This window comes from Crotalus tigris, unplaced genomic scaffold (assembly GCF_016545835.1).
Source record: "Crotalus tigris isolate CLP2741 ecotype Arizona unplaced genomic scaffold, ASM1654583v1 scf7180000017683.1919423, whole genome shotgun sequence".
Taxonomy (NCBI): Eukaryota; Metazoa; Chordata; class Lepidosauria; order Squamata; family Viperidae; genus Crotalus; species Crotalus tigris.
The window spans coordinates 1,278,883-1,306,050 of NW_024096563.1; the positions used below are offsets into that span (position 1 = coordinate 1,278,883).

Here is a 27,168-nt window from a genome sequence, read left to right on the forward strand (position 1 = left end):
ACAACACAGTCCGCCATTTCCCCCCCCTTTTCCTTAGCTGTGCTACTCCCTTTTATTCTATTGGCTTTTGAAAGCCAATAGAATAGACTCTCTTGAATAGAGTCTAATTCTATTGGCTTTCAAAAGCCAATAGGAATTGTCCAGGCTGTCTCTGCCCTGCTGAGCCCGCCAAAAGTCCCATTCTGCAAACGGTGCTGCACCAGTTGAGTAGTCCTCGACTTACGACCGGTTGAGTAGTCTTCAACTTACGACCGGTTGGGGGTCGCGGCATTAAAAAGGTTGAGAACCTCTGCTTTAGGGGCAATAAATTAAAATTGGATGGAAAAAGGTTGCAGGGGATATGTTCTCCAGGACGATTCCTTCTCTTTCCAAAGTGAATAGGAAAGCTTCCTCCTCAATCCATCATTGTGAAAGTGATGAAGGGCTGCGCCTCCTGGACTGCGATTTTAATTAAGCAAAATCCTCATTCCAATGATGATTTCAGACTGGTAATGATCTTGCTTATAGGACCATTTCAGAAGGACATTTTTAGAGAAAAGTGCTGGCCGTCTTAAAAATTAGATCTCCGTTGAAACGTAATTGTACCGCACATTTTATGCCATGCGATAGAACCAGCCTTTTACTGGTTCATCAGTTTTAGCCTGCTAGTAATTTGCTTTAATGCAATTTCATAAAAAAAAAAAACCTTACTGTGGAAAAAGATAAAGAACTCTCTCTCAGATGTAAAATAAAAATCAGAAAATACAGGCAATAAAATTGAAAAGCTGATAGAGAATATATGGAATATGTAAAATTCTGGCATTTAGGTGTCAGACTCAGCAAATGCTGTTCAGAGCTTGATGTACTGATTTTGGAAAGGCAATTAATTTAATTATTAGGGGGCGAAATGGAATAAAATACCGTTCATCTCCCTATCTGGGAGTTTGCAGTGTTGATCTAATGATGAAAACATCAGAAACAGCTATAGCGTGTTAAATTTGTGAAAGAAATAAAAGAGCAATGCATTTAAAGGAAAAATTAATTTTATCACATTAATCTAATTAACATCAACTGGGTACAAACAGCATTTTCCCTACATTTATAGTCAAGAGTATTTTAAAGCAACATTGGGAAAGAAGTACAAAATGGCACATCAGCCTAGTTTAGCTTTTTAATCATTTCCGTTCATTAACCCCACAATTTCAAATATCTTCAGCATAAGAAGAAATATTCAGAATTTGACTATGCTTCTCCTGAATGTTGCCTTATTTGTGGCTTATGGCAAAGTGGAAATCCAGCCACTGTGGCTTGCAAACTATGGTTTATGGCCTTGAACCAAGTCACCATGAAGACTAAGAAACTCAAAAGATTTATCAATCTTGAGCCAAGATTGTATATACAGAAGGAATCGGGAATTACACCCGCATCAAAGGATATGACCTAATTTGGCATTGAGCAGTAAAAGTGACCTTACCTCTTTTTCCAGGATCCGAGAAATCTCTCCCAAAATCCTATCCAGAGCGGAGATTTTGGTACCATCTTGAATCTGAAGCTGCTTCTGCAAATCTTTCACCAGTCGTTGTAGCCTTTCGTATTACCGAAAGAAAAAAAGAGAAAAAAAGGAGGGGGGGGGGAAGAGGAGGAAATAGCATTCAGAACTGGGAAAGTTACATCCCAGTAATACTTCAGTTGAGACCATCTTCACTGCATGATGATTGAAAGAGACAATCAGTATCATGTCCTGGGCACACCGTGGGACTTTTCCTAGGTCAGGGCTAGGCAACCTTGGCTCTTTTATGACTCGTGGACTTCAACTCCCAGCTATGCTGGCTCAGGAATTCTGGGAATTGAAGTCCACAAGTCATAAAAGAGCCAAGGTTGTCTACCCCTGACCTAGGTAAATGGGCACGGGAGAGGATGGGCACAACTGACTCTCTGCAGGGGTCTTCAGACTCTATAATATTCCTGAGCACTTTTAACATTAACCCTCAGAAGAAAGGAGAGGAGAGAGAAAAGAGTAAAGGAGGGGAGAAGGAAGTAGGAAGGTTGGAGGAGAAGAGGAGAAGTGGGGAGAAAGGGGAGGAGAGTGGGGAAGGAAAGAGAAGGGGAGAGGAAGAAGAGGGAAGTAGAGAAGAGAAGAAAGGGAGAAAGAAGGTAGAGAAGAAGGAGTGTGGATACGGTGAAAGGGGAAATGGGCGAGCAACACCAAAAGTCATGTGTATATATTTATTTCATTTTATTAAAAGTATCTTATATATGAATGTAAAAAGAATGTATGTTAACATCTGATAAAGATCACGGTATATGTATGGGGGAGAGTTTGGAAAAATAAAAAATTATTATATATATATAAAAAAACCCTCAAAACAGGAAAGAGGAAAGCCAGACAGGTATTAGATCAGCCACTACCAGACAGAATCTGGAAGGATTCTGGAAGGACAGAATCTGGGGTGGGGGTGGGGGAAATCAGCCTTGCCATAAGTTATTTTCAAGCATTGAAAAATTCCTGCTGGAAATCCCAAAACTTGTCACAAAAAAAGGGCCTTCTCCGTGGTGGCCCCTTCTTTATGGAACAGCTTTCCTTCCAAGGCAGGATTGGCTTCCACCCTGTTGCTTTTCTGAAAGGCCCTAAAAACGTGTCCCAAAGGTGCTTTTTCAGGAGGCAACTGGACTTTCTTTGTTTTTCTTTGAAGACGTTTCGCTTCTCCTCCAAGAAACTTCTTCGGCTCTGACTAGCTGCATTCCCCACCATCCAGTCAGAGCCGAAGAAGCTTCTTGGAGGAGAAGCGAAACGTCTTCAAAGAAAAAACAAAGGAAGTCCGGTTGCCTCCTGAAAAAGCTCCTTTGGGACAACCCTGACCTGGATGATGGAGGATCCCCCTAGCCCTAAAAATGTGGTTTTGTCAGTGGACCTGGGGAACATGAATGGGGACGGACCAAATGGCTGATTTGATTGTGTCGTTGTTACCACGGGTGGTGGGTTTTTAGGATGGGTTTTTATGATATGGTGGATTTTTAATTTTATTTTTTTTAAGGTACCTGGAATCACATTATGTGTGAGTTGGGCGGTTGTATAAATTAAACAATTGCATAAATAAAACTGCAAATTGGGCAGTAGCTAAGGCAGTGATGGCGAACCTTTTAGAGGCCGAGTGCCCAAACTGCAACCCAAAACCCACTTATGTATCGTCGGGTGCCGGGTAGGCATGGCCCATTGGGTGGGTGTGGCCCATTGGGTGGGTGTGGCTTCGGTGGTAACGGCAGACTGGATAGGACTAAAAAGTTCAATCAATCAATCCAACTTTGCGAGATCTTTTTTTTCCTGCAAGAAGTTGAAATTGATTGATTGATTGAACCTTTTTTTTTGTACACAGCGGCGGAGACCTAAAGCAAAAAGGTTTTATAAAACTCAGCTGAAGGCCTAGGACTGGGGCGACGGTGCGCGTGCCCACAGAGAGGGCTCTGAGTGCCATCTATGGCACGCGTGCCATAGGTTCGCCACCACGGAGCTAAAAAATCTTTGAGGGATAATCCCCCCAAATCTCAGAAGATCCCATGAAAACTTTTCATCACCGCATGCAAGAACTTCAACCTCCCACTAGTTTCAATTCTGCGCAAGGCAGGGGTGCTCCAGAGTCCTAGTGCGATGGCATTCGGGGGCCAGGGAAACGCTTTCGGTCCTTGAGCAAAGCCGAGTTTCACAAGCCAGTGTGGTGAGTTACTCTATTTTAGTAAAAGGCAACGTGCTACTTCTTTTCTTGGCTTGTAGGATGGTTGGGCGTAGTAAAAAAATAAAATAAGAATTTGTCATTGAATTTGTTAGCACTGATTTCGCAAAACAAAAAAAAGCATTTTTCAAACGATGCATCCACTTCAAAGGGGCAATTTCGAAAACGTGAGAGCACACCAGGAAATAATAGAAATAATATAGAATAAATAGTAGCTGCTCTGAAGGAAACTGTACGAAAACAAAGAGAGCAAGTTAACAGCAATAAGCTGCATTTTTTTTTAAAGTTGCTAGTTTCCTCCACGTTAACTAGGAATTCAAGATATTGTAACCCCAAGAGAGCTACAGAACGGGGGAAATGGTTTTAATGCATTTAGGACCACAACTCCTATCATAACAACTACAAACTGGCTTAGAAGCAATGTTTATTTTCTAAAATGGTTTTATTCAAAAACTGAGGGTTGTTTTTTTTTTTTTTAAAGAACACATACCTTCCTGTCACTAGCAAGCATATCGTAAGGCAGATCGTTTAGTTTTCAAGAGACAACTGTACGTTCTGGCTTTAGAAACGTATTTCCAGTTCTAATCAAGTCAAATGGAATTCTGTGTTTTTACATTTTCCTCTCATACATTTCTTTTTAAGACTCATCGTAAAACCGTCTTCTTCCTCCTTTTCCTGGCTCGGTACAGAATATAAAATTACCTTTCCTTTTGATTACTTCACTTCTGACCATATTGCTTAAATTCTTGGCCCAGATTGAGGTGAACTTTGGACTGAGCTGTTTGTTGGCTCAGAGAAGCGAATCTTATTTCCTGCTTCCAGTCTCTTCTTTGGTGACAATTGATGGGAACCCAGAACCTCTGTCAAGTTTCAGGATGTGGGAGAAGTTTATTTTGTGTGTATTTATTTGATGGATATGCTACCTTGCCATCTGATTGATGGCAATGGAGTTGTTTTTTTTTAAAAAAAATTAAATCTTTTTTTATTTTAGAAGGATTTCCCCCCCCCCTCCAAAGTTGAAACCAAAATGAGACTTCCAGGATGTGCTATAAGGTTTTCCACTTCTTTCCGTAATTTGGAAATGCAGGTAGATGCCAAATTGTAAAAGAAATTGAGAGTGAAACTGCACCACTGAAGAAGCCATAACCTCCAAAGGTTATACAAAGATGTTTCCACCTTCAGATTTGGAAGAAGCCACCAGTGACGTTTCCACCTTCAGATCTGGAAAAAGCCACCAGTGACGTTTCCACCTTCAGATTTGGAAGAAGCCACTAGTGACATTTCCATCTTCAGATCTGGAAGAAGCCACCAGTGACGTTTCCATCTTCAGATCTGGAAGAAGCCACCAGTGACGTTTCCATCTTCAGATTTGGAAGAAGCCACTAGTGACGTTTCCATCTTCAGATCTGGAAGAAGCCACCAGTGACGTTTCCACCTTCAGATCTGGAAAAAGCCACCAGTGACGTTTCCACCTTCAGATCTGGAAGAAGCCACCAGTGACACTTCCACCATGAGATCTGAAAGAGACTTCCAATGATGTTCTAGTCTACCTCTAAGAAGTCAAGCTGGAGGAAGAAAAGAGAGTTGGGTGGAAGATGACCCTCTCTTCCATGATTACGGATGCTCTAGGAATTATACTTCAGTTGGATGTGGGTAATTGCCAGTGAGAGGGGCATATTCCTGTTCTGGGGGTAAGAGGGCACCAATGGAAGGACAGCTAAAGACCTGGTTCCATTTTTCTTCAGCAAATTTCTAGTCAGATGGGCAAAACCACCCAGCATAAACTACTTCTGACATCTAAAAGGGGCAGTTTTATACCAGCTCATGACTTCTGGGTATGCAAGCCTCTCTCTTTTTGCTACACCCACCTTTAGATTTGTCAATATTTATAGTGGCAACAACAAGCTGTGTAAGAGTATTTACATTTACAATTGGTTGCAACATTGCCTTTAATCAGCACTACAATCACTGTGTACACTGGAAATGGTAAAGCTAGATGCAAAGTTTATTTTCTTGTTTTGTTCCATAAAGGCAATTTAGCTTCTTATCCTACTGGCAACGGTTCTCTAATTACGTCTCTCCCCAAAGGAATGGGCTGCAAGTTCTTTCTGCCTTTTTTTTAAAAAAAAACCATCCAAAGGCCTGCAGCAAATCCTAAACCTTTTCCACCCCAAAAACTAAAATAGAAAACCATCTTCCCTTTTAACAAGAAACTCAGATTAGGAGTGTACCCAGGACAGCGGCCAAACAGGCCCGCTAAGGGACAAGAGGGAGCTTTAAATATCGAAGAAGGAATTCTACACCCAAGTTTAAAGAAAGGCAAAGGAAGAGGATTCTTATCAGATCAACAAAACAAAACAAGTAAGCAAAACCTTCAGAGCTGGACCAAAGGAGATTAAACAGGTCTGATGGATGCAGGATGGAGGGATAACAAGGGGAAGACCAGGAAAACCAGCGGGGGAAATTTTTATGGGCAAAACTGGCCCATAGTGAACAAAGGATTCAGTTTATGACCGCTATGTCTGATTCGCTTAACTGTCCCCCAAAAGAGTCATGAAACTAGCTCCATCATGTGATGACCCACTTAAGACGATTATGACGTACGACTGTAATGTAAGCCGAGGACTACGTATACACAATTATATTAGCTCAGTTCCATTTCTTTCCCTTCCGGTCACCTGTTTATTTATCTGCTCTTCCTAAATTGTCTTGATGACCAGCTGAGGGAACTAAGTATGTATAGTTCCTAATGAAGAGAAGGAAGGACGGGGGGGGGGGGGATACGATAGCTGTCTTTCAGTACTAGAGGAGCTATCACAGAGAAGAGAGGGGTTGTGTCAGAATCCAATCATATTTCATCTTTAATTATCAAATATAGAAACTCCCAATTCTGCCTTCTTTGGATTCTGCCATAAGAGGGAGAGAAGGGGGAGAACAAAGGGGCTTTATGGCCCTCACTTCCTTCAGTACACTTCAAAGAGCTGAATGCTGAATGTGTGTTTATTGTAACCTCAAAGCGTTAGCACCAGAGGACCTTACCATAACAAAGAAGGGTATTTGCCTTTCATGTAGTTATCTGAAGTCTCCATCCAGACGGAAGAAAGAAGAAAGGGGGTGGAATTGTGATACTTGAAACTATCACTGGAAGGGGGGTTGATTGGGTGGGACTACTGGGGAACCCCTTAAAACCTTGAATGGGAGAGCTTGAACCCCAAATCCTGTCGAGCATGCCTGCAACCATTCTCTCTTAATAAAGGATTCCTGTTGGAAGAATTATTCCAAGAGTTCTGTCTTCTTAAGATGCAAAGTGGGGTGGGTCCTTACAGGTTGACTTATTCTCCAAAGCACCTGAGGACAGGACAAGAAGCGATGGATGGAAACTTATGAAGGGGAGATCTGACTCATAGAGAAATTTCCCGACAGTGAGAACAATTAATCAGTGGAACAACTTGCCTCTTGAAGTTGTGGAGATTTTTAAAGAAGAGATTGGACAACTATTTGTTTGAAATGGTAGAGGGTCTCCTGCCTTGGTTTAGACTAGAAGACCCCCGAGGCTCCTTCCATTCCTATGAATCTATGTTCTATATAGCTTTTAAATCAGTGGTTCTCAACCTTTTTAATGCTGCAACCCCCAACCGGTTGTAAGTCGAGGACTACTCAACCGGTCGTAAGTCGAGAACTACTCAACTGGTGCAGCACCGTTTGCAGAAGGGGACTTTTGGCGGGCTCAGCAGGGCAGAGACAGCCTGGACAATTCCTATTGGCTTTTGAAAGCCAATAGAATTAGACTCTATTCAAGAGAGTCTATTCTATTGGCTTTCAAAAGCCAATAGAATAAAAGGGAGTAGCACAGCTAAGGAAAAGGGGCAAAAATGGCGGACTGCGTTGTTTGGCGACCCCCGTGAAATGGTCGTTCGACCCCAAATGGGGTCCCGACCCACAGGTTGAGAACCACTGTTTTAAATGGAGCCTCTCACAATTCTGTCCCCGATTCATCAAAATGGTTCATGTCTACAATTCTAGGGGCCGCAGGCCTCAAAAGTTAAAGGCACCAGAATGGGAAAGGCTATCTTACACAAAAGAGAATTCTGTTCTGATGGACAAGGCTTCCATCCGGATGAAGGACTTACTTTGCTTTGTACGGAGACTCATAAGAGGCATTTTTTGATTCCATTCCGTTTTCGTACTCCTTTGCCCTAAAATGAAAAGAAACAGTGGAAAACATCAGTTATGGTAGGATGTATATAAAGCACATTCTGCGCTGAGTATTTTGTTCAATTTACCATTTTTATCTTCTTCTTTTTAGTAGAAATTAATGGGCTCCTTTAAAACCTTGGTTAATTTGAAAGTAATTCTATCCTGCCAAACCATGTTTGCTACTCCCAATCCTGCTTCAGTTTCATTCATCACATGGCAAAATGTTTGAAGATTTTATAAGCTGCAGCAAGCCCAGTGGACATACGTACTACTGGAGAGATTTAAAACATTTTAAATATGAAAACAACAAGCTTAGGGCACTCTAGAGACTAGCGAATTTATCAATTCATAAACAACTGTAAATTACAGTACTGGATGTAAACTCTAATACCAGATGGCAATTCGCTCATTGTGAGAAAAAAAATGCTTTTAAAAAAACCCCAAGTGAACGATTTGCATCTCATTAACAGTTTGTAACAGCCAATGATGCAACCATACAAGTTTCCCGCAAACAGAAAAGCGATCTATGAATGGCTGATTCACTTTGGGAAAATGTAAACCAGAATTAGGAGCATGAACCAAATGGGGGAAAAAAATGGATTTATCTTGGCAACTTGCCACATTGTCTGAGAGAGGGCCAATTTGTTCCTTGGACGGCACTTAATTTTGTTTGAACCAAAATGGGTATAAAATACACCAGCCCATCAGCAACTTGAAAAATAGCCCTTAACAGGCCTAGCAAAAGTGTGCTGCATCTGCCAAAAATGCGAACACAATTCTAGGCTGCATTGATGGAGGGATAGAATCAAGATCACGTGATGTGTTAATACCACTTTACAAGGCCTTGGTAAGGCCACATTTGGAATACGGCATCCAGTTTTGGTCACCACAATGTAAAAAAGATGTTGAGACTCTAGAAAGAGTGCAGAGAAGAGAAACAAAGATGATTAGGGGACTGGAGGCTAAAACATACAAGGAATGGTTGCTGGAATTGGGTAGGTCTAGTTTAATAAAGAGAAGGACGAGGGGGGACATGATAGCAGCCTTCCAGTATCTCAGGGGCTGCCCCAAAGAAGAGGGAGTCAAGCTATTCTCCAAAGCCCCTGAAGGCAGGACAAGAAGCAACGGATGGAAACTAACCAAGGAGAGAAGCAACCTAGAACTAAGGAGAAACTTCCTGACAGTGAGAACAATTAACCAGTGGAACAATCTGCCTCCAGAAGCAGTGAATGCTCCAACACTGGAGGTTTTTAAGAAGAGACTGGACAGCCATTTGTCTGAAATGGTATAGGGTTTCCTGCCTGAGCAGGGGTTGGACTAGATGACCTCCAAGGTCCCTTCCAACTTTATTATTATTGTTGTTGTTGTTATTATTAATTCAGGCTGGCTGGGGAATTCTGGGAGTTGAAGTCCAAAGGCCTTCACGTTGCCAAAATTGGACAGCCCTGGCTTCAATGGAGGTTGGCCATCAGCTACTGGAGGTCTAAGATTTCCTGGCAAAAGCATATTGGCTCACCAGAATTACTTGTCGGCTCCAATACAGATAGTTTTTGACTTACAACGGTTCATTTAGTGACTGTTCGAAGTTACAAAGGCACTGAAAAAAGGGACTTAGGACCGTTTTTCACCCTTACGGCTGTTCAGCACGCCCAGGGTCACATGATCGAAATTCAGAGGCTGGGCAACTCAGTTCATATTTATGACAGTCGCAGGGTCCCGGGGGGGGGGTCATGTGATCCCCTTTTGCAACCTTCTGGCAAGCAAAGTCAATGGGGGAAGCCAGGTTCACTTAACGACCGTGCTCCTAACTTAACCACTGCAGGGTTTCCTTTAACAATGGTGGCAAGAAAGATGATTCGCTTGAACAACCGTCTCGCTTATCAACAGAAATCTGGGGCTCAATTTGTAGTGGTAACTTGAGGACCATCTGACTTGGTAAACAGCCCTTTCAAACAAAAGTTGTAAGGCTTCTTGGCCCAACTCTGAGGAGTTGTAGGTAAGGCTTTAATCCATGAATCAAGAACTATCCAGGTTTGATGGTCCTCTTCCTTTGATGTTGTAGAAGGAGGGGGGGAGGGGGGGAAAGAACGGCGAATTGCCCCTCTTATGTACTCATGCTGGCCATTTCCAATGACAGTCAAGTGTCCCTGAACGGATGGGGTGTGCTAGACCAGTGGTTCTCAACTTTTTTAATGCCGCGACCCCCAACCGGTCGTTAAGTCGAGGACTACTCAACCGGTCGTAAGTCGAGGACTACTCAACCGGTCGTAAGTCAAGGACTACTCAACTGGTGCAGCACCGTTTGCAGAATGGGACTTTTGGCGGGCTCAGCAGGGCAGAGACAGCCCGGACAATTCCTATTGGCTTTTGAAAGCCAATAGAATTAGACTCTATTCAAGAGAGTCTATTCTATTGGCTTTCAAAAGCCAATAGAATAAAAGGGACTGGGACAGCTAAGGAAAAGGGGGAAAAAATGGCGGACTGCGTTGTTTGGCGACCCCCGTGAAATGGTCGTTCGACCCCAAATGGGGTCCCAACCCACAGGTTGAGAACCACTGTGCTAGACAGACAGACTGACATGGGCATCTAAGCAGGGAGACGCTCCGGATACGAAAAGCTTTTAAGGCTGGGATAAAAAGACAGGGGCTTTTCCTAAGAGGAGAAAGGAAGAATTCTGAAGCAGACACGAGGGGCTCAGCCAAACAAGCAGGAAAGTTGAATTTCAAGTTTGTCTCAAGACAGCAAGAAGTTCACTTCTCTGTGTTTGGCAAATATTTATCTCCCTGAATACATGCCCTGGGGATATTTTCTCGCTGGCTTATGTTTTCCATACCCTTCTTGATAACAGCGTTCTGATTAACCCATCATACTGAGTGACAGGCATTGTAGGAGGAAGGCGGTGTAACTTCAGTGCATAAAACCAGAAGAAGTTGTTAGCACAGTTTCCAGCTCACACATTTTATTAAAAAGCACAACCATTTTTAAGTTTTGGACACTTTTTTTTAAAACCCCAGGATGCTCCTGCTTCACTCTCCTGAGGTAGTAAGACTTGAAATCCAATATTTGTTGAGAACTTGAGGTTGGGAAAAAATGGGTTATGCTATGAATCACTTCCTTTTATATTACAAAGTCCTACTGAATGTGGTAAACAAAGCTTTATCAGGTTCAGTATGCTGGAGAGGAAAAAAAAACTCAACTCAATACATGAAACTATCTGGAAAATAAATCTGAACGCAAAATAGTCCATGCCGTAAAGACACCATTCAAAAAGGGGGAACATCTGCTACCTCGATACACAGCTGTACAATGAAAAGGGCTAAACTCCACAAAAGCAGCAGAGAAAGATCTTGGGGGAAAAAAGTTGGAACTCGGTTATTATATATGTTGACTGCGGCGAGAATTCTGTACGTGCAAAAATGCAAAAATACGCTAATTCCCACAATGGAAGAACGGATGGAAAAACTGATAGAGCTGGCAGATACGACAAAAATAACTGTTTTAATTAAAAAGAATGCATCCAGTTTTGCTTCTACTTAGAAACAGCTTCTGGACTTTATGTGTGAAACAAACAAAGAAAAAGGAAACTTTGATTTTAGGTTTTAATGATTAATTTACATTTATTATAGAAATGGCTATTACTTGCTAAATATGTGAAATAAAAAGTTGAGGTTGTAACTGCATTTTCTGTTTCACTGTACTGAAAAATGTGGCCAAATTCTGTTATGTTGTGTGCAAAATTAGGCAAACTTTAAATGCCCGGTGATAATCCAGCACCAATTGCAATATATTTTTCGGTCTTGTCTTCTATTTTTATTTTTTACTATTATTATTGTTTTAATGCTTTTATTTGCAATGCTGGCGTGTGACCGCAATGAAATTGATTGATTGATTGATTGATTGGGTTTGGAGGTTCAAATTCGGTTTGTTATAGAAATGACTAGCACTTACTAAATGTGTGAAGTAAAAAGTTGAGGTTGTATTTTGTATTTGACTGTGCTGAAAATGGTTAGAAGTCTCTGCTTTTTTCCCCCTTTCCTTTTTACTTCACACTCCACTTCTTCTTCCTCCCCTATTCCCTTTTTATCTTTGTTTCTATTTGTATTTTATATTTCAGGTAGTAATAGACTCACAACCACGATGGAGCCCCAAGTTTCTGTTGCTGGGTGAAACAATGGTTAAGTGAGTTTGGCCCTGTTTTACGAGCTTTCTTGCCACAGTTGTTAAGTGAATCACTGCAGCTGTTAAATTAGTAGCATAGTTGTGAAGTGAACCTGGCTTCCCCATCGACTTTGCTTATCAGAAGGTCACAAAAGGGGACCACGTGACCCCCGGGACGCTGCAACCATCATAAATGCGAGTCAGTCGCCAAGCGTCAAAATTTTGATCACGTGACCATGGGGATGTGACAACGGTCGTAAGTGTGAAAAACGGTCATAAGCCACTTTTTTCAGCGTCGTCGTAACTTCACACGGTCGCTCAACAAATTGTTGTAAGTTGAGGACTACCTGTAGAATAAACTTCAACTAAACCCCCACCCCCACCCCAAAAAAGCAAAAGGCGGATTCAACAGGACTCTAGTTTCACCATGCCGGTATTTTAGCGCTGAGTCTGGATTTCGAAGAAGTGGAAGGAATCTAGGAAACCGTTTAAAGCAGGGGTCCACAATCCCCGGTTCGTGGACCTGTACCGGGCCGTGGCATGCCAGCAACCGGTCCGCACAAACAAGCAAAGCACCATCCATGGGATGCAGGCAGCACACAAAACCACACACCCTCTGGTCTGCGGAAAAACGTCTCTCCATGGAACCGGTTCCTGGTGCCCAAAAGGTTGGGGACCGCTGGTGTAAAGTCTAGGCCAGTGGTTCTCAACCTGTGGGTCGGGACCCCATTTGGGGTCGAACAACCATTTCACGGGGGTCACCAAACAAGGCTGTCCACCATTTTTTCCCCTTTTCCTTGGCCATGCCCCTGGCACGTGGTGATGTATAAGTGGTTGGGGGTCACCACAACATGGGGAACTGTATTATGGGGTCACGGCATTAGAAAGGTTGAGAACCACTGGTCTAGGCTGAAGCACGGATGTTCTGCTTTGGGATCCTCCAAACTCTGAAACTATGACAATCCACGACTGCCCCATTTTTTTTTAGTCCGTTGACAAATGGCAGGTCTGACAACTCACTTTCCCTTTTAAGATATTTCTAACTTTCTTCGTCGTGGCAGGCAACAAAATTGATTAAACCCAGCCTGGGGATTTGACACTCCGGCCGACGAGCTTCTATTTCTTGATTACTATTGATTTTCTTTGATACTTCATTTTAAAAATCAATAGCCGGGAAGAAAAATAGGCCCGGTTTAGACCTACTTAAACCTGCTCTTGTGCTCTGGAAGAGGGCAGAGTTTTGGCAGGGCTCTGGCGTCCAATTAGGAAGAAAGCTCTTAACAGGTGAAAGGCAGGGCTGGATCGATACGCCGTTTTCTTCCTCAATCAGAGAAAGTGGCCGTAAATTAGACTCATCAGTGCTATTTTCAAGATGTTCCTAGAGCAAATAACTTCAAAAGGTTTTTTGCATTTTTTTTCTCAAGAGTTTTGCAGCAGCTTTTCTGAAGGGCAAAAATAAATAAATGCAAGCCTTTTCATGCAAAAGACTATCTATCTATCTATCTATCTATCTATCTATCTATCTATCTATCTATCTATCTATCTATCTATCTATCTATCTGTGTCTGTGTGTGTGTGTGTCTACAAAAAAAGACACATATACAAAGGTTTTTTTAATATATATATGTATATGTGAATTTAGATTTTGCTGACAAAGAGTTAAAGGAAGACTAGTACAGCTATTTCAAGCTATTTGTCTCTCATCAGCTAGCCATACCTTTCTGAAATTCGAACCTGGGCAGCTTGCATGTTAGGCAGCTGTATTAACCTCTAGGCCACAGGTTCTCCTCACTTCTGTATATGTATATAGGTTTGTGTTTGTGTCTGTTTGTATGTGTGTTTCCAAATCCGATACCTTGAGTTCATCCGTGCCTTCAGCTTCTTGGCTTTCTTTTTCGTCCTCTGCCTGTCTTCCCCGTCTTTTACAGGCTCGGCGGGAGCCGCGCTTTCTACCACAATATCCACGATGTACTTCTTTAAGGACAGGTGTTCCTAGAACGGGAACACAAAAAAGATGGCACCCCACACTCTTGCTTCTGTTTCTGCACTCTAAAAAGGAGCAGCCGACTATTAAACAGCCATGGGGTGTTAAAAACTAGTCGGCATCAGAATATATTTTTGTTCACATGATGTTTGTCCCTTTAAACTGCCCAAGGGAAGCAACGGAGTCGGCATTAGCTTCCGAGCGAATGTGATCCAAATGGTAGCAGCATCTAGTATTCTCCGTGGATACAGTACAGGTAATCCTCGACTTATAACGGTTTATTCGAAGTTACAATGGCACTGAAAAAGATGATTTAGGACTGTAGGCAAACTCTGCCCACAGCCAGGAGTTCGATCCTGACTGGCTCAAGGTTGACTCAGCCTTCCATCCTTCTGAGGTTGGTAAAATGAGGACCCAGATTTTTGGGGGCAAATACGCTGACTCTGTAAACCGCTTAGAGAGGGCTGTAAAAGCACTATGATGCGGTATATAAGTTTAAGGGCTACTGTTATTTTTTCTTTCCTTCCTTCCTTCCTTCCTTCCTTCCTTCCTTCCTTCCTTCCTTCCTTCCTTCCTTCCTTCCTTCTTATCTTCCTTCCTTCCTTCTTATCTTCCTTCCTTCTTATCTTCCTTCCTCCCTCCCATCCCTCCCTCCCTCCCTCCCTCTCTTCCTTCCCAGTGGTTAAAATGCAGCATTGCAGGCTGACTCTGCCCACAGTCTGGAGTTTGATCCTGACCAGATCAACAGTGACTCAGCCTTCTATCCTTCTGAGGTTGGTAAAATGAAGATCCAGATTGTTGGGGGAAAATACGCTGACTCTGTTAAACCGCTTAGAGAGGGCTGAAAAAGCAATGTGAAGCAGTATATAAGTCTAAGTACTATTGCAATCAAAGCTTAGATTCTAATGTGCACATCAGGGGTGATTCAATTCCCCTCCACTAAGCTAAACTTTATCAACCAGCCAAGCCAAGCAGAGAGGGGGGGGGGGTGTCCTCAAATACATCCCCATTCTGCATCTGAACAACCAACATCCTGAATTAGGCGCCAGAAAGGAATGGAAGAAGCTCCAAAAAAGTCTCCCATCTCCCGTCCCTATTCTGCTAACGGTTGTAAGGCCATTGTTTGGCCGTTTGCCATGCTGGCTTTAAGTGGACAGCCCCTCCATCATCCAGCAAGCTGCCGCTGGCTTACGGCCAGCGATGCTCGGTACCCATCAGCCAAGCGCTTCTCCAGTTCCTAAAGCTGTCACTTTGCATTAATCTTGGGTGGAACCGATCCCTGTCTATTTTTTTCCCCAGACAGCAAAAAAAGGAAGGCGGGATTACAGGTGGTCCTCAACTTACGACCACAATGGGGCCCAAAATTTATGTGGCTGAGGAATTTGGGAAGTGAGTTTTGCCCCCATTTTATGACCTTTCTTGCTACAGCTGTTAAGTAAATCAGTAACTTGGTTGTTAAGTGAATCTGGCTTCCCCATTGACTTTGCTTGACACAAAGTCGCAAAAGGGGATCACGTGACCCCAAGACACTGCAACTGTCGTGAATGTGAACCAGTTGCCAAGCGTCTGAATTTTGATCACGTGACCACGGGCATGCTAAGAGTGAAAAACAATCGTTAAGTCCCTTCCTTCAGTGCCGTTTTAACTTTGAACAATCACCAAGCGAAGCGAGCTGTTGTAAATGAAGGACTGCCTCTAAATCTATGTGTTCGTTTTAATCTAGGAGATGATCAGAATTTGACCTTTCAGAAATAATAATAATAATATTAATAGCTAGAAAAAATAACAAAATAGCGTGATTTGCAAATTGAAGTTGAGCGATTGTGGAGGAAGAAATCAATGTTTGTACCAACAGTAATAGGAGCCCTTGCAGCAATACCCAAAGGGCTGTCTAGAAACATGGAAATTTTAAACTTACTAGACCTGAATATTTTGACTTTGAAAAAAAAACCCCACCTTACTCAGAACTGGCTATATACTCAGACGTTACCTTAACAGCTCTTAGGTCCTTGGTTAGGATTTGAACTGTTAGGTTTTTACCAGTCCCAGACTGTGAATTGAATTGAAGAAGATGATGATGATGATAATAATAGTGGAAGAAATAATAATGATGATGATAATGATGATGATGGAGGAAGAAATCAGCGGTTGTACCAATAGTAAAAGGAGCCCTTGGGAACAATACCCAATTGAGACATGGAAATTTTGAACTTATTAGACCTGAATATTCTTTGCGGAAAACCATGTTACTCCTCGGAATTGCCTATAATATACTCAGACGTTACCTTAACAGTTCTTAAGTCCTTGGTTAGGACTTGAACTGTTAAGTTTTTACCAGTCCCAGACTGTGAATCGAAATGAAGATTAAATCTTAAATAATAACCAGCCCCCCCCCCCACCAATTTGGATTCTACACTGTGATCTTTGTCAACAGGATTTTCCGAATGATCAAGACAAGTTTTGTGGTTCAGAATGGAAACCCTGTCTGGAATTGACCTCTCCAAAGGAGTTATTTCGCCTGTGTGACAGGCAGCTCTTACCCATTCTGGGCTTAAAACAAAAATGTGTCAAAGATCAAGTGTATGTTATCTGAAGTGTCAAGTGCAGGGGGCTAAAGGTGAAATTTCATTAGGTCAGAGGTAGTATAAATAAAAATCTTATACATCAGAGAAGAAGGGTCATTTAATATGAAGGCATCAGAGGTGAAAAGCAATAACTTTAAGTAGGAATAGTGCATTCACCTAGAGGTGCCTTCATTGATTAAAAATAAGATGGGAAACAGAGAGAAGTAAAACTCAGCTGACTCGGCCACATTATTCATTCCTGTATTTTGAAATTGTACTCCTAAGTACACAAAGCATAAATGTTGCTGTTCTAGAGGGATATAAATTTTGCCCAGAGCTGTACATAGCAAGAAAGAGCAAATTATATTAAAATTTATCATAATACTTGGCTGACATAAGTGATTAAACCAAATTAACAAACCATGGAGTACTTCCAGACTCCAAACAAAATGAGGCACGTTCCGAAAGGCACTGAGCTCTTACGAGAGTTGAAGAAAGACATGTTTCTGTTAAACATGTCTGGCAAGAAAGAGGGATCTTGAACACAGGGTTGGAAAAGAAGAGTTGGCCCATAACAGAAGTTTCTTTCAGGACTTCCTTAGGAATACCTAAGCCTTAATGGATCGCGTCAAAAGACCCACTGACCAAAACACCCATTGATGAATGAATTGATACAATCCGCCACACCAATCCCAAAAAAAGAACAGCGAGGCTGAGTGGAGCATCCTCTAAAAAGCCACATTTCCAAAAAGTTCACAAAAGTCAGTTCCAGTTTTCCTGACCAGTTTAAGTCCCATTGGTATCGCTCCATCTTCTTGCTCTGAGCAGGACAAGGCAGTCTCAGTGAAGTTGTCTCCCGCAAATGCTTCCAATCTTCTGGCTGGCGATCTAGACTTATAGCCAGCAACGTCTCTCCAAATCCTCCAATTAACGTATGTTGTTGTATGAAATCCCAAGCTCTAACCCAGCGTTTCTCAACCTGGACAACTTTTAAGATGTGTGGACTTCAACTCCCACAATTCTGGGAGAATTGCTGGCTGGGGAATTCTGGGAGTTGAAGTCCACACATCTTAAAAGTTGTCCAGGTTGAGAAACGCTGAGTTAGAGATTAAGACTTAATTGGAGGATTACATACATTAATTGGAGGATTCAAATGAGTCTAATTCAAATCTAATCTGCTGCCTTCTACGCTGTGCTGGATTACGAATCCCTCAGATTCTTCAGCAATTGGATCAAGGCTGTGTCAACCTAACAGCCATTTCCTGTTGGATAATAACATTGGGCGGGGGGTGGGGAGGAGAAAAGACTTACCACTTCTTCATCGGAAAGTTCTCGGCCTTGGATGCTGCTGTTCTCCCTCACGGCGTGTTGATGCTTTTTCCCCTTAATGTGGCTAAAGAGATACACCTCCGAGGAAATCTGGAAAGGGTGCGACATTTGCTCAGTTCATTTGTGCCAAAACCTGGCAAAGCCCACCCAACATATCTTGGCTAGTTCAGCTGCTACAGGGGACAAGATCAATTGGAGCAGGCTGGCAAAGAGGAGATGATTCTCCACTGTCTTTCCTCCAGGCCAGATGTTGAAGCATCCCTTCCCAATGTGCACCCTTCAGACCGGAGGAAGCTTCTTGGATGAGAAGTGAAATGTTTTCAAAAGAAAAAAAAAAAACCAGAAAGTCCACTTGCATTTGGGAAAACCATGGTTGATGGAGAATCTCCATAGATATCCAGTCAACCCAGCCCAATTAGCAAAGCTCAAGACCTGACACATCTGGTGCAAACTGGGAAGGGATGCCCCAACATCTGGCTCAGGGAAAAGCAGTGAGAAGTTTCTTCTCCTCTGCAAAAATGTCTTGTCTCACAGAGGATCTCTGCAAGGAAGGAATGGTAGGGCCAGGCTACTCTTCCTTCTAGGGATCTTCATCTCAAAGGCAATCTCTGGGAACAGCTAAGGTGGCCTTGAATGGCAGAGACACACTCTTGTCTCAAGAGGCTAGTAAGAGGAGAATCCTACCAAAACATTACAGAGTGAACACTGTTTCTTGCGCTCGTAGGGTGTGAGTTTGGGCGCATAGTCTGTGTTGGCATGTCTCCCACTGCTCAATTCGGCGGCTTTTTCTTTCCTCTGTTCTATCTGCTCCATGTGCCTCCGGATGCTCTCATCGTGCTGTGTGCGATCGAAAGAGAAAGGTTAAGATCTCTAGGCCGCTGGTTCTCAACCTTCACCACAGATCCCCTTTAGCTACCTTTTGTGGCCACGGACCCGCAAGACAACTCAAGGTTTAAATCATTTCTTCAAGCCCTTGCAGACCCCTTGTAACGACACTGCACCCTCCCTAGGAGTCTGCAGACCCACAGGTTGAGAACTACTGGTCTATGCCTTTCTGGAGATGTATTTCTAGTCCATACCTTCAACTGGATCTTCTTCTGGAGCTCCTCCATGGCTTCTTGCTGGGCTGCAGTGAGAGCAGCTAATCTCTCTTCCCGATCTCTATGCAAAGAGCAGAGAGGTTGAAAAATTAAGGCACGCGATTGGATCCCCGCCTTTTCAAGAAGTAGCAATATCCCTCCATTCATACAGTAGATCCAACATACTCCATATGGGTGTCTCTATTTTCTAGGGTGAAACTCATTAAATGAATGTAGCATTTGCACATTCCGTTTGCAAACATTTCTCAATCGGGGCAAGTTTAAGATGGGTGGACTTCTTCTCCCAGAATTCCTCAGCTTCCGGGAATTGAAGTCCATGCATCTTAAAGTTGGCGGGGTTGAAAAGCCCTGACCGAAACTCTTGGGTTAAAATTAAATAAAAACTGGGAATGGTTCACAACGGCTACCTGGCCCGTTCCCGAGCGGCATCTTCCCGGGCTTTCTCCTTCTCCTGCCTCTGCTGCTCAATCCGAGCTTCTTGTTCTTTCCTCTTCGTTAGCAACTCTTCCACCCGTGCCTGACGCTCCGCTTCCAGAGCTCTCTTCCGTTCCTAGAGAGCAAACAATTCACTTGCTAAATATGGAAATGCCAAATGGTTTGCACAATGATAGAAAGGACAGAAAGTGAAGAGGAACTAAAGAGCCTCTTGATGCGGGTGAAGAAGGAGAGTGCAAAAGTTGGCTTGAAACTCAACATTAAGAAAACCAAAATCATGGCATCCGGCCCTCTCAATTCCTGGCAAATAGATGGGGAAGAATTGGAGGTAGTGACAGATTTTATCTGGGCTCCAAGATCACCTCAGATGGGGACTGCAGCCAAGAAATTAAAAGACGCTTGCTCCTGGGGAGGAAAGCTATGGCAAATCTAGACAGCATACTAAAAAGCAGAGACATCACCCTGCCAACAAAAGTGTGCATAGTCCAGGCCATGGTTTTCCCAGTTGCAATGTATGGCTGTGAAAGTTGGACCATAAGAAAGGCTGAGCGCCAAAGAATTGAGGCCTTTGAACTATGGTGCTGGAGAAGACTCCTGCGAGTCCCTTGGACTGCAAGGCGTTCAAACCGGTCAGTCCTAGAAGAGATCAACCCCGACTGCTCTTTAGAAGGCCAGATCCTGAAGTTGAAACTCAAATACTTTGGCCACCTAATGAGAAGGAAGGACTCACTGGAGAAGGGCGCCTAATGCTGGGAAAGATTGAGGGCAATAGAAGAAGGGGACGACAGAGAATGAGATGGCTGGATGGAGTCACTGAAGCAGTAGGTGTGAACTTAAATGGACTCCAGAAGATGGTAGAGGACAGGAAGACCTGGAGGAACGTTGTCCATGGGGTCGCGATGGGTCGGACACGACTTCGCAATTAACAACAACAGAAAGGACAGAAGATTTGGGATGGATGGATGGATGGAGATAGCTAGAAAATGGATGGATATAGATCAGTGATGGCGAACCTTTTAGAGACCGAGTGCCCAAACCCTAACCCAAAACCCACTTATTTACTGCAAAGTGCCAAGGCCGCATCAGCATTGTGGTTCCCTCAGGGAGGGTGGGGTGTGTGGCCCACTGGGTGGGCGTGGCCAGAGTGGTCACAGCAGACTGGGTGGCTGTAGCCAGGTAGGTGTGGCCACCTCGATACTCTAACATCTCTACTCGAGCTTGGTAGCCGGCCATTTTGCCTGCTTTGTGCTGGGTGGGGCTGCTGCTTCGGGCGGTGGCAGCCTAATGGACCTGCACGAGTTGCTAGTGGCTGCAGTGTGCATGCCCACAGAGAGGGCTCTGAGTGCCACCTCTGGCACGCGTACCATAGGTTCGCCACCACTGATATAGATAGACAATGGAAGGATGGATGGATAATAGATGGATGGGTGGAGATAGCTAGAAAAATGATGGATATAGAAAGACTGGATGGATAGCTAGATAATGGATGGATGGGTGGATGGATGGAGATAGCTAGTAAATTGATGAATATAGATAGGCAATGGATGGATGGACAGACAGATGAGAGATAGATAGTAGACAGACAGACAGATAATATCACCATGTTGAGTTAGTTCCATGCAGGCTAACTCATTCCTGGGCATGGACACTTAAGAGCAAATCTCTTTTCTGCTATTTCTGTATGATTCAGAGCTCAGTAGCATTTTAGAGGCAGGAGAAAACAAGGAAGCGAAGGAAAAGGAAGAGAGGGAAGGGGAAGACAGGCTATCTCAATAGTATTCCAAAGAAGGACACCAGTAAGGCAAAGAAATAAAACCATTAAAATCTCCTCTCTTCTTTGTTACTGGCTTCTAGCCTTTGTGACTTTCAGCGGTACCTGGACAGCTTCATCGCGGGCTTGCTTCTCTTCCTGCCTTCGTTGGCGCTCTTCCTGCAATTCATTCAGTCTTTGCTCGTATTCTTTCAGCTTGGACAAAACATCGTGGCGCTTATTCTGGGCTTCCAAGGTGTTTATGAACGCAATTTCATTCACCTGCCAAAGACGGAATGGGAACCCCGATAAAAAATCGGATCGGAGCAAAATAAAACGGCAAACACTTTAGACATTTATACATCCCATCGGTTGTGAGAAATCGGCTAATTTGGTGAACTTAAGCGTGACCGGCTGGGGAATTCTGGGAGTTGAAGTCCACCCATGTTAAAGTTGCCAAGGTTGGGAAACGCTGTCCTAAGCGAAGGAAAGATCTGTGGGGTTCTTTGATGCTCTCTGAACTTGGCTGTTTTCTTGCAGACGTTTCATTACCCAACTAGGTAACAACAGGGAAAACTGATATGAGAATGTATGGAAAGATCTCTGGATCTGGAGCCCCAGGACAGACCCCACTGGTGGGTCACCAACCAGGGAAGTGTGTTCAAGTCCTCCACCACATCATCACGTCAAAGTGATTTGTGCAATGTGTTTCCTGTTTGTGCAAAAGGTCCCCTAGCTGGATTTCTGAGGATCTTCCCCTCTTGAGAATGAATTGACTAGCCTGGGATGGAGAAAGACCATCCCAAAGCACAGGGTTCCCTAAGCAGTGGTCTACTACTCTCTCTCCCTCTTTAAAAAGCCTCTTCAGTTGTACCATATTCCATTTCCCGTTTATCTTTCTTACTCAGCTCTTGCCCCCTAACCCAAAGAAAGACACGAGATACTTCTGTCCTGAGTTGAACACTAGATGTAGAGGCTAAACAGCCTCTTTTGACTGTATGATTTTAGTGCTTCTCCCCTCACCATTTACAGCTGTGTCAAACATCCCCAGACGAGACCAACTTTCCGCTCTGCTTGCCTGGTGGAACACATTTGCAGGGTGAATTTTTGCAGCTCACTGAGCGGGTGGCGGTGGGAGGGGGCAAGGAATAGAGGAACAGCTGTGAAAGTCCCAGCCTTCTTTCTCTTTGCCCCCCCCCTCCTCCCCACCAGTAGCTCTGACCCAATTAGCCGTGATCTCGGGGTGCAAAGGGCTGGGGATCTCGCCCTGCTGAACCGATGCAATGCTTTAGCACATCTGCTAAAGTGGGAATTATGACAAGTTGGGTTGTTAATCTGATTGCCGTGGGTCACTCGGGATTAAGGAAACCAGGGCCCGCAGGTAAAAGACATGACAGCAGCTCTAAGGAAAGGGCAGAAGCAGCCAGCAGCTAATGGACTTAGCCAATTGTGCTGTCTTAAGGGCTTGCAAAGCATTAAAAACATGACTCTTCAAAAATAGCATCCGGTGTGTACACACGCAGAGACCCTTGAAATTCTCCATCCACTGTGAAAATGAAAAGCAGCCCTCGCCGTAGTACAAAAATCTTGCCTACAAATCAACTCTCTACATCACCGTAGCGAAAATCAAATTTATAGGATGGCTCTGCCTACATGTTATCGAACTGACACAGAACAGCACATTTAAAAAAAAAGGGGGGGGGATTCTGAGTTAAGATGCCAAACCAAGCAAACAGCACCTCGGAGCAAAAGTTCATGTCTCTAACAACTTTTCCGTCAAATCTAAGTGGCTGCGCTTATATCAGTTTATTTCACTTGAAAATAATGTGCAGGTTGTCTTCAAGGAACTGAACCTAGCGATAAAACACGACACAGTGAGAATTGTGCCTTTGGTGGAAACAGTTCACCGCCGGCGGAAAGTCAAGTGTCAACATCCAGCAGCTGAAAAGCACACTTGGCCTTCAAAGTCTTCCTGAAAGCTTCAGAAGAAGGACCTTGATGGTTCTATCTCACTGTTTTGAGGTAACTTTGAAGACAAATAGCTTCAGAAAAGACAAACAGACCGTCAGACTGAGGACCACTGTGTCATTGCAATTCTAAAATAGAGAATGTACCCTAGTGACTGGACTGAAAGGAAGACACCTAATGCAATTTTAGTAGATCGGGGGTACACAAATTTGGACCAAAGATATATTATGATTTCTATTGCCAGGCTCTGGACTAACTTGTAATCAGGATCATATCCATAAAATGCAACAAGAGTCTGATCTGAGTGATCTTACCTTAGCTTCTTCCTCTTGGGCTTTTTTGACAATCGCTTGCAACTGCACTTCACGTTTAAACTCTGCGTGGAGCAATTTTTCCTCCATCATCCTTCGTCTCTGATCCAACAATTCTTCTTTCCATTTTTTCACATCTTTTTCCTGCAGAGGAGAACGAAGAGTCAAACAAGCCTCCAACCGTTGTGGTTTCTTTCAGTGTGCCATTAATATTGATTGTGGTCATAGCGATCGTAACACCATATGGTATTAGGATCCCAACTTTGGGTCCCAGTTTCAGGATTGGGACATTAAAAAAAGGAGCCCTGGCAAAATTTACCCTTTCCATTAATTTCTGAAGCTTTAGAGTTTTCTCCTCGCGGAGCTTCTCTCTCAGCTGCTGAGCCTTCTTCTGCTTCTCTTCGTGCTTCTTCTTCGATTCTGCAATTGTCCTTGGGAAAGAAAAGACACGGAAAACTGAGCAGCGGAAGAACAACGCGGAGGCAGCTGAAATCTACAGAACAGTGTATAAACATTAGAGAAGGTTTAAAAACAGAGTTAGAATTTGGAGAATTTCACAGACATCAACGTCTCATTTAGAAGATCCCCAGTTCAATCTCCATTTACAGGGCCCAATATAGTGTACCTGTGTAGTTGTACATGATTGTGATAATAATCACTGCTAAGATTGTTCAGGCATAGGCCATGGAAAATCTTCTGTTACATAAGAAGACTAGAGTTCCCTCCAGACATTTTGGATCCGAAGTCTCAGCAGCTCAATCAATGTGCAGTCCAAAATATCTGCAGGTCTTGCAATATCTAAAGGTTTTCTTCAGAGCTCCTAGGGACATCATACAGGCATCTGTGTGGTTCTTCTTCTTCTTTTTTTTTTTCAGTTTTACATTACATTCATAAAAAATACTTCAGATAAAGAGTAAAATAAATTTATAGACATAACTTTCGGTATTGCTCGCCCATTTCCCCCCAAACTGCATCCCCCCTCTAACCTCTTCTCTCACTTCCCTCTTCTTCCTCACTCTCCCCCTCTCCTCCTTCTCCTCAACCTTCCTACTTACTTCTCCCCTTCCTCCTATCTTCTCATTCCGGATGCAGTCCAGGGGAAATGCCCGAGCAATTCCTCTCTCCAAATTAAAACATCAATATTATATACAATAAAACTATTTCTACTTTTCTGAGCTATTTAACCTCCAACCCAACCTCCCCCCCACCCCCCCACTTCCCAGAGCCAAGTACAGGGTTATACAAACATATTAAACATAATCTATTTAAGTTTACTAATTATACAATAACCAAAATCATACTAACCCTTAACTCTCTTCAAACTTTAACATCATAATTTTATAAACAAATCCATTACTCATAAAAAATGAAACTTTGTAGTTCCATATTTCTTCTGAATATATTCTATCCATCTTCTCCATACAATAACATATCTCTCTTGTTGTGTGGTTCTTCTTGACAGTAATACCAAAGAGGCTTTCCACTTCCTTATGCTGGGATTCTATTTCACCTTCTCAGTCTAAGCTATAATTAAGGATTTCCTTATGGTTTCCCATCCTGGTACTAACCAGGACAATCCCTGATCAGCTTCAATCTCGATCAAGGACCGTCGGGGGCTGCCAACTCCTGAGACAACACATCTCTGCCGGCTACAGGTGTAGTCTGTGGTCTTTTGTAGGCAGTGATACAGAAGTGCTCTCCCACTGCCTTCTTCTGGGATATTTTTGGGGGAAGGCTTTCTAATCTAAATACAGGCTTGGAATTTCCTAGCGAGAAATTCTGAATGTGCTCGAATTGGCACAAAGTTCCCCATCTTTCAATGATCAGTATTATTACTCATGCAGATTCCGATTCAGGGTTTTCCCCCGAATAATGGAATCAAAAAGTTGAAAAAGTAAAGACCTCTTGCGGGAGGGAGAAGACAGTTTCTCGTGCATGTGGATTCCGTGGCCCGGTGGGCGAGCTGGTTCTTCTTCCACGATGTCGCCCCAGGAATTATTTTGGCGCCACGATTCACGAGCTGCGAAAAAGCAGAGGATCGGTTTTGGAAGCCGAAGCTGATCCAGGGGCCGGATAGCTGGCCATCCTTGCCTGGTGGTGGTGGTGGTGGTGGTGATGAGCACAGGGCTCTCCAACGAACTGGAAATGGGCTCCCTTAACAAGAACGGCCTTAGCTCGGGTTGAGAAAAGAGGCTGTACCTTCGTAATCCGCCAGGACGTCATTCCAATCCATGGAAATGCCGCAGAAGGATATGCTGCCCAGGCTGGCCTGAAAATCCAGAATGCAAAAAGAAAATTTCAGAGGCTCTCTAACAATGTACAGGTGGTCCTCGACTTACAACAGTTCATTTAGTGACCGCTCGGAGTTACAACGGCACTGGAAAAAGTGACTTACGACTGTTTTTCATACTTATGAGCATTGCAGCACCCCCCCCCTGTAGTCACGTGATCAAAATTCAGACGCTTGGCAACTGATTCACATTTATGCTGGTCCTGGGCTCACACGATCCCCTTTTGTGACCTCACAAACAAAGTCAATGGGGAAGCCAGATTCGCTTAACGACCGTGCTACTAACTTAACAACTGCAATGGGTCACTTAACAACTGCAACGAGAAAGGTTGTAAAATGGGAGCCAAACTCACTTAAACAAATGTCTCGCTTAGCAGCAGAAATCCGGGGCTGAATTGTGGCCGTACGTCGAGGACCCCCTGTAGAAGGAATTCCCCTTCATCTTGTTCCTTCCCACTTTCTGCACATCAGAACAACGGCTGTGACAGGTGACCACAATCGGGACTGGGATTTCTGTCCTAAGTCAAGTCAGACTCGGTGGCAACGCTGTGAACATCGGATGTTCTTGCTTTGACAACATATGGAGAGGCAGCCATTTTCCTTCTTATGTTTTACTCTTAGAATTAGATCATACTGGGGGGAGGAGGAGGAATGTGCATGGGAGTTAGTTAGACATAACAATATTGCAGTAGTGTGAGAACCAAGGTTTTTTGAAGTAGATGATAAGAAATGGTGGTTGGAGAACAGGAGGGGATGCCTGCATTTCAAACTAATTGGAGAATGTGATTTATGACTGTTAATTAGAGGAGGGAATTGGGCTTGATGCTATGTGCTAAGGGGAGGGGAATTCAGATTTTGGCTTTGCCTATGTACATGCCTATGTACGTGCGGATGCTATGTTCCTTGAATAAAGATTCGTTTAAGGAAAACAATGCCTCAAAGTTCTTTGAAGAGTTTCATCTGTCGGAACCATGACACTTGGTTTATTTTTAATGTCTGCGATTAAGCTAATCACTTTGCTGCGAAGCGAATGGCACAATTGTTAAGTGAACCCAGGTAATTTTTTTTTTTTGCGTGAAATTGGCAAAAAGAAGGTGGCAGATTACAATCACATGACTGCAGGATGCAGCGACCAGCCGTGAATGATGGCTAGTTGCCAAATGCGTGAATTGCAATCCCTTGACTTGGTGGGACGGTTTTAAGTGTGAGTGCAGGTCGTTAAGTCACTTTTCTGAGGCTGTTGTAACTTTGAACTGTTGTTAAATGGTCCTAAGTTTGAGGATTACCTGTTAGCGAGGATCTTAACCTATGTTCTGGCTTGTTTTTTAATCACAATTACGCCCTACTTTTGAAAAGGCAGGGAATTGGGCAAAAG

General features: G+C 43.4%; 1 protein-coding gene across 2 annotated transcripts in view; it reads right to left on the reverse strand.

Annotated features, from left to right (window-relative positions):
• The window catches only part of SCAPER (S-phase cyclin A associated protein in the ER), a 105,170-nt gene that overhangs the window by 53,913 nt on the left and 24,089 nt on the right, over window positions 1-27,168 (reverse strand). For both annotated transcript variants that reach the window (XM_039337614.1, XM_039337615.1), the window contains 12 exons: window positions 25,703-25,772; window positions 25,406-25,523; window positions 23,823-23,934; window positions 23,507-23,647; window positions 21,351-21,506; window positions 19,447-19,589; window positions 19,019-19,100; window positions 18,624-18,776; window positions 17,922-18,029; window positions 13,918-14,054; window positions 7,838-7,903; window positions 1,454-1,565 (listed from right to left, as the gene is read on the reverse strand). In XM_039337614.1, the coding sequence (XP_039193548.1) occupies window positions 1,454-1,565; window positions 7,838-7,903; window positions 13,918-14,054; window positions 17,922-18,029; window positions 18,624-18,776; window positions 19,019-19,100; window positions 19,447-19,589; window positions 21,351-21,506; window positions 23,507-23,647; window positions 23,823-23,934; window positions 25,406-25,523; window positions 25,703-25,772 (1,398 nt within the window). The remainder of the gene's footprint in view (window positions 1-1,453; window positions 1,566-7,837; window positions 7,904-13,917; window positions 14,055-17,921; window positions 18,030-18,623; window positions 18,777-19,018; window positions 19,101-19,446; window positions 19,590-21,350; window positions 21,507-23,506; window positions 23,648-23,822; window positions 23,935-25,405; window positions 25,524-25,702; window positions 25,773-27,168) is intronic.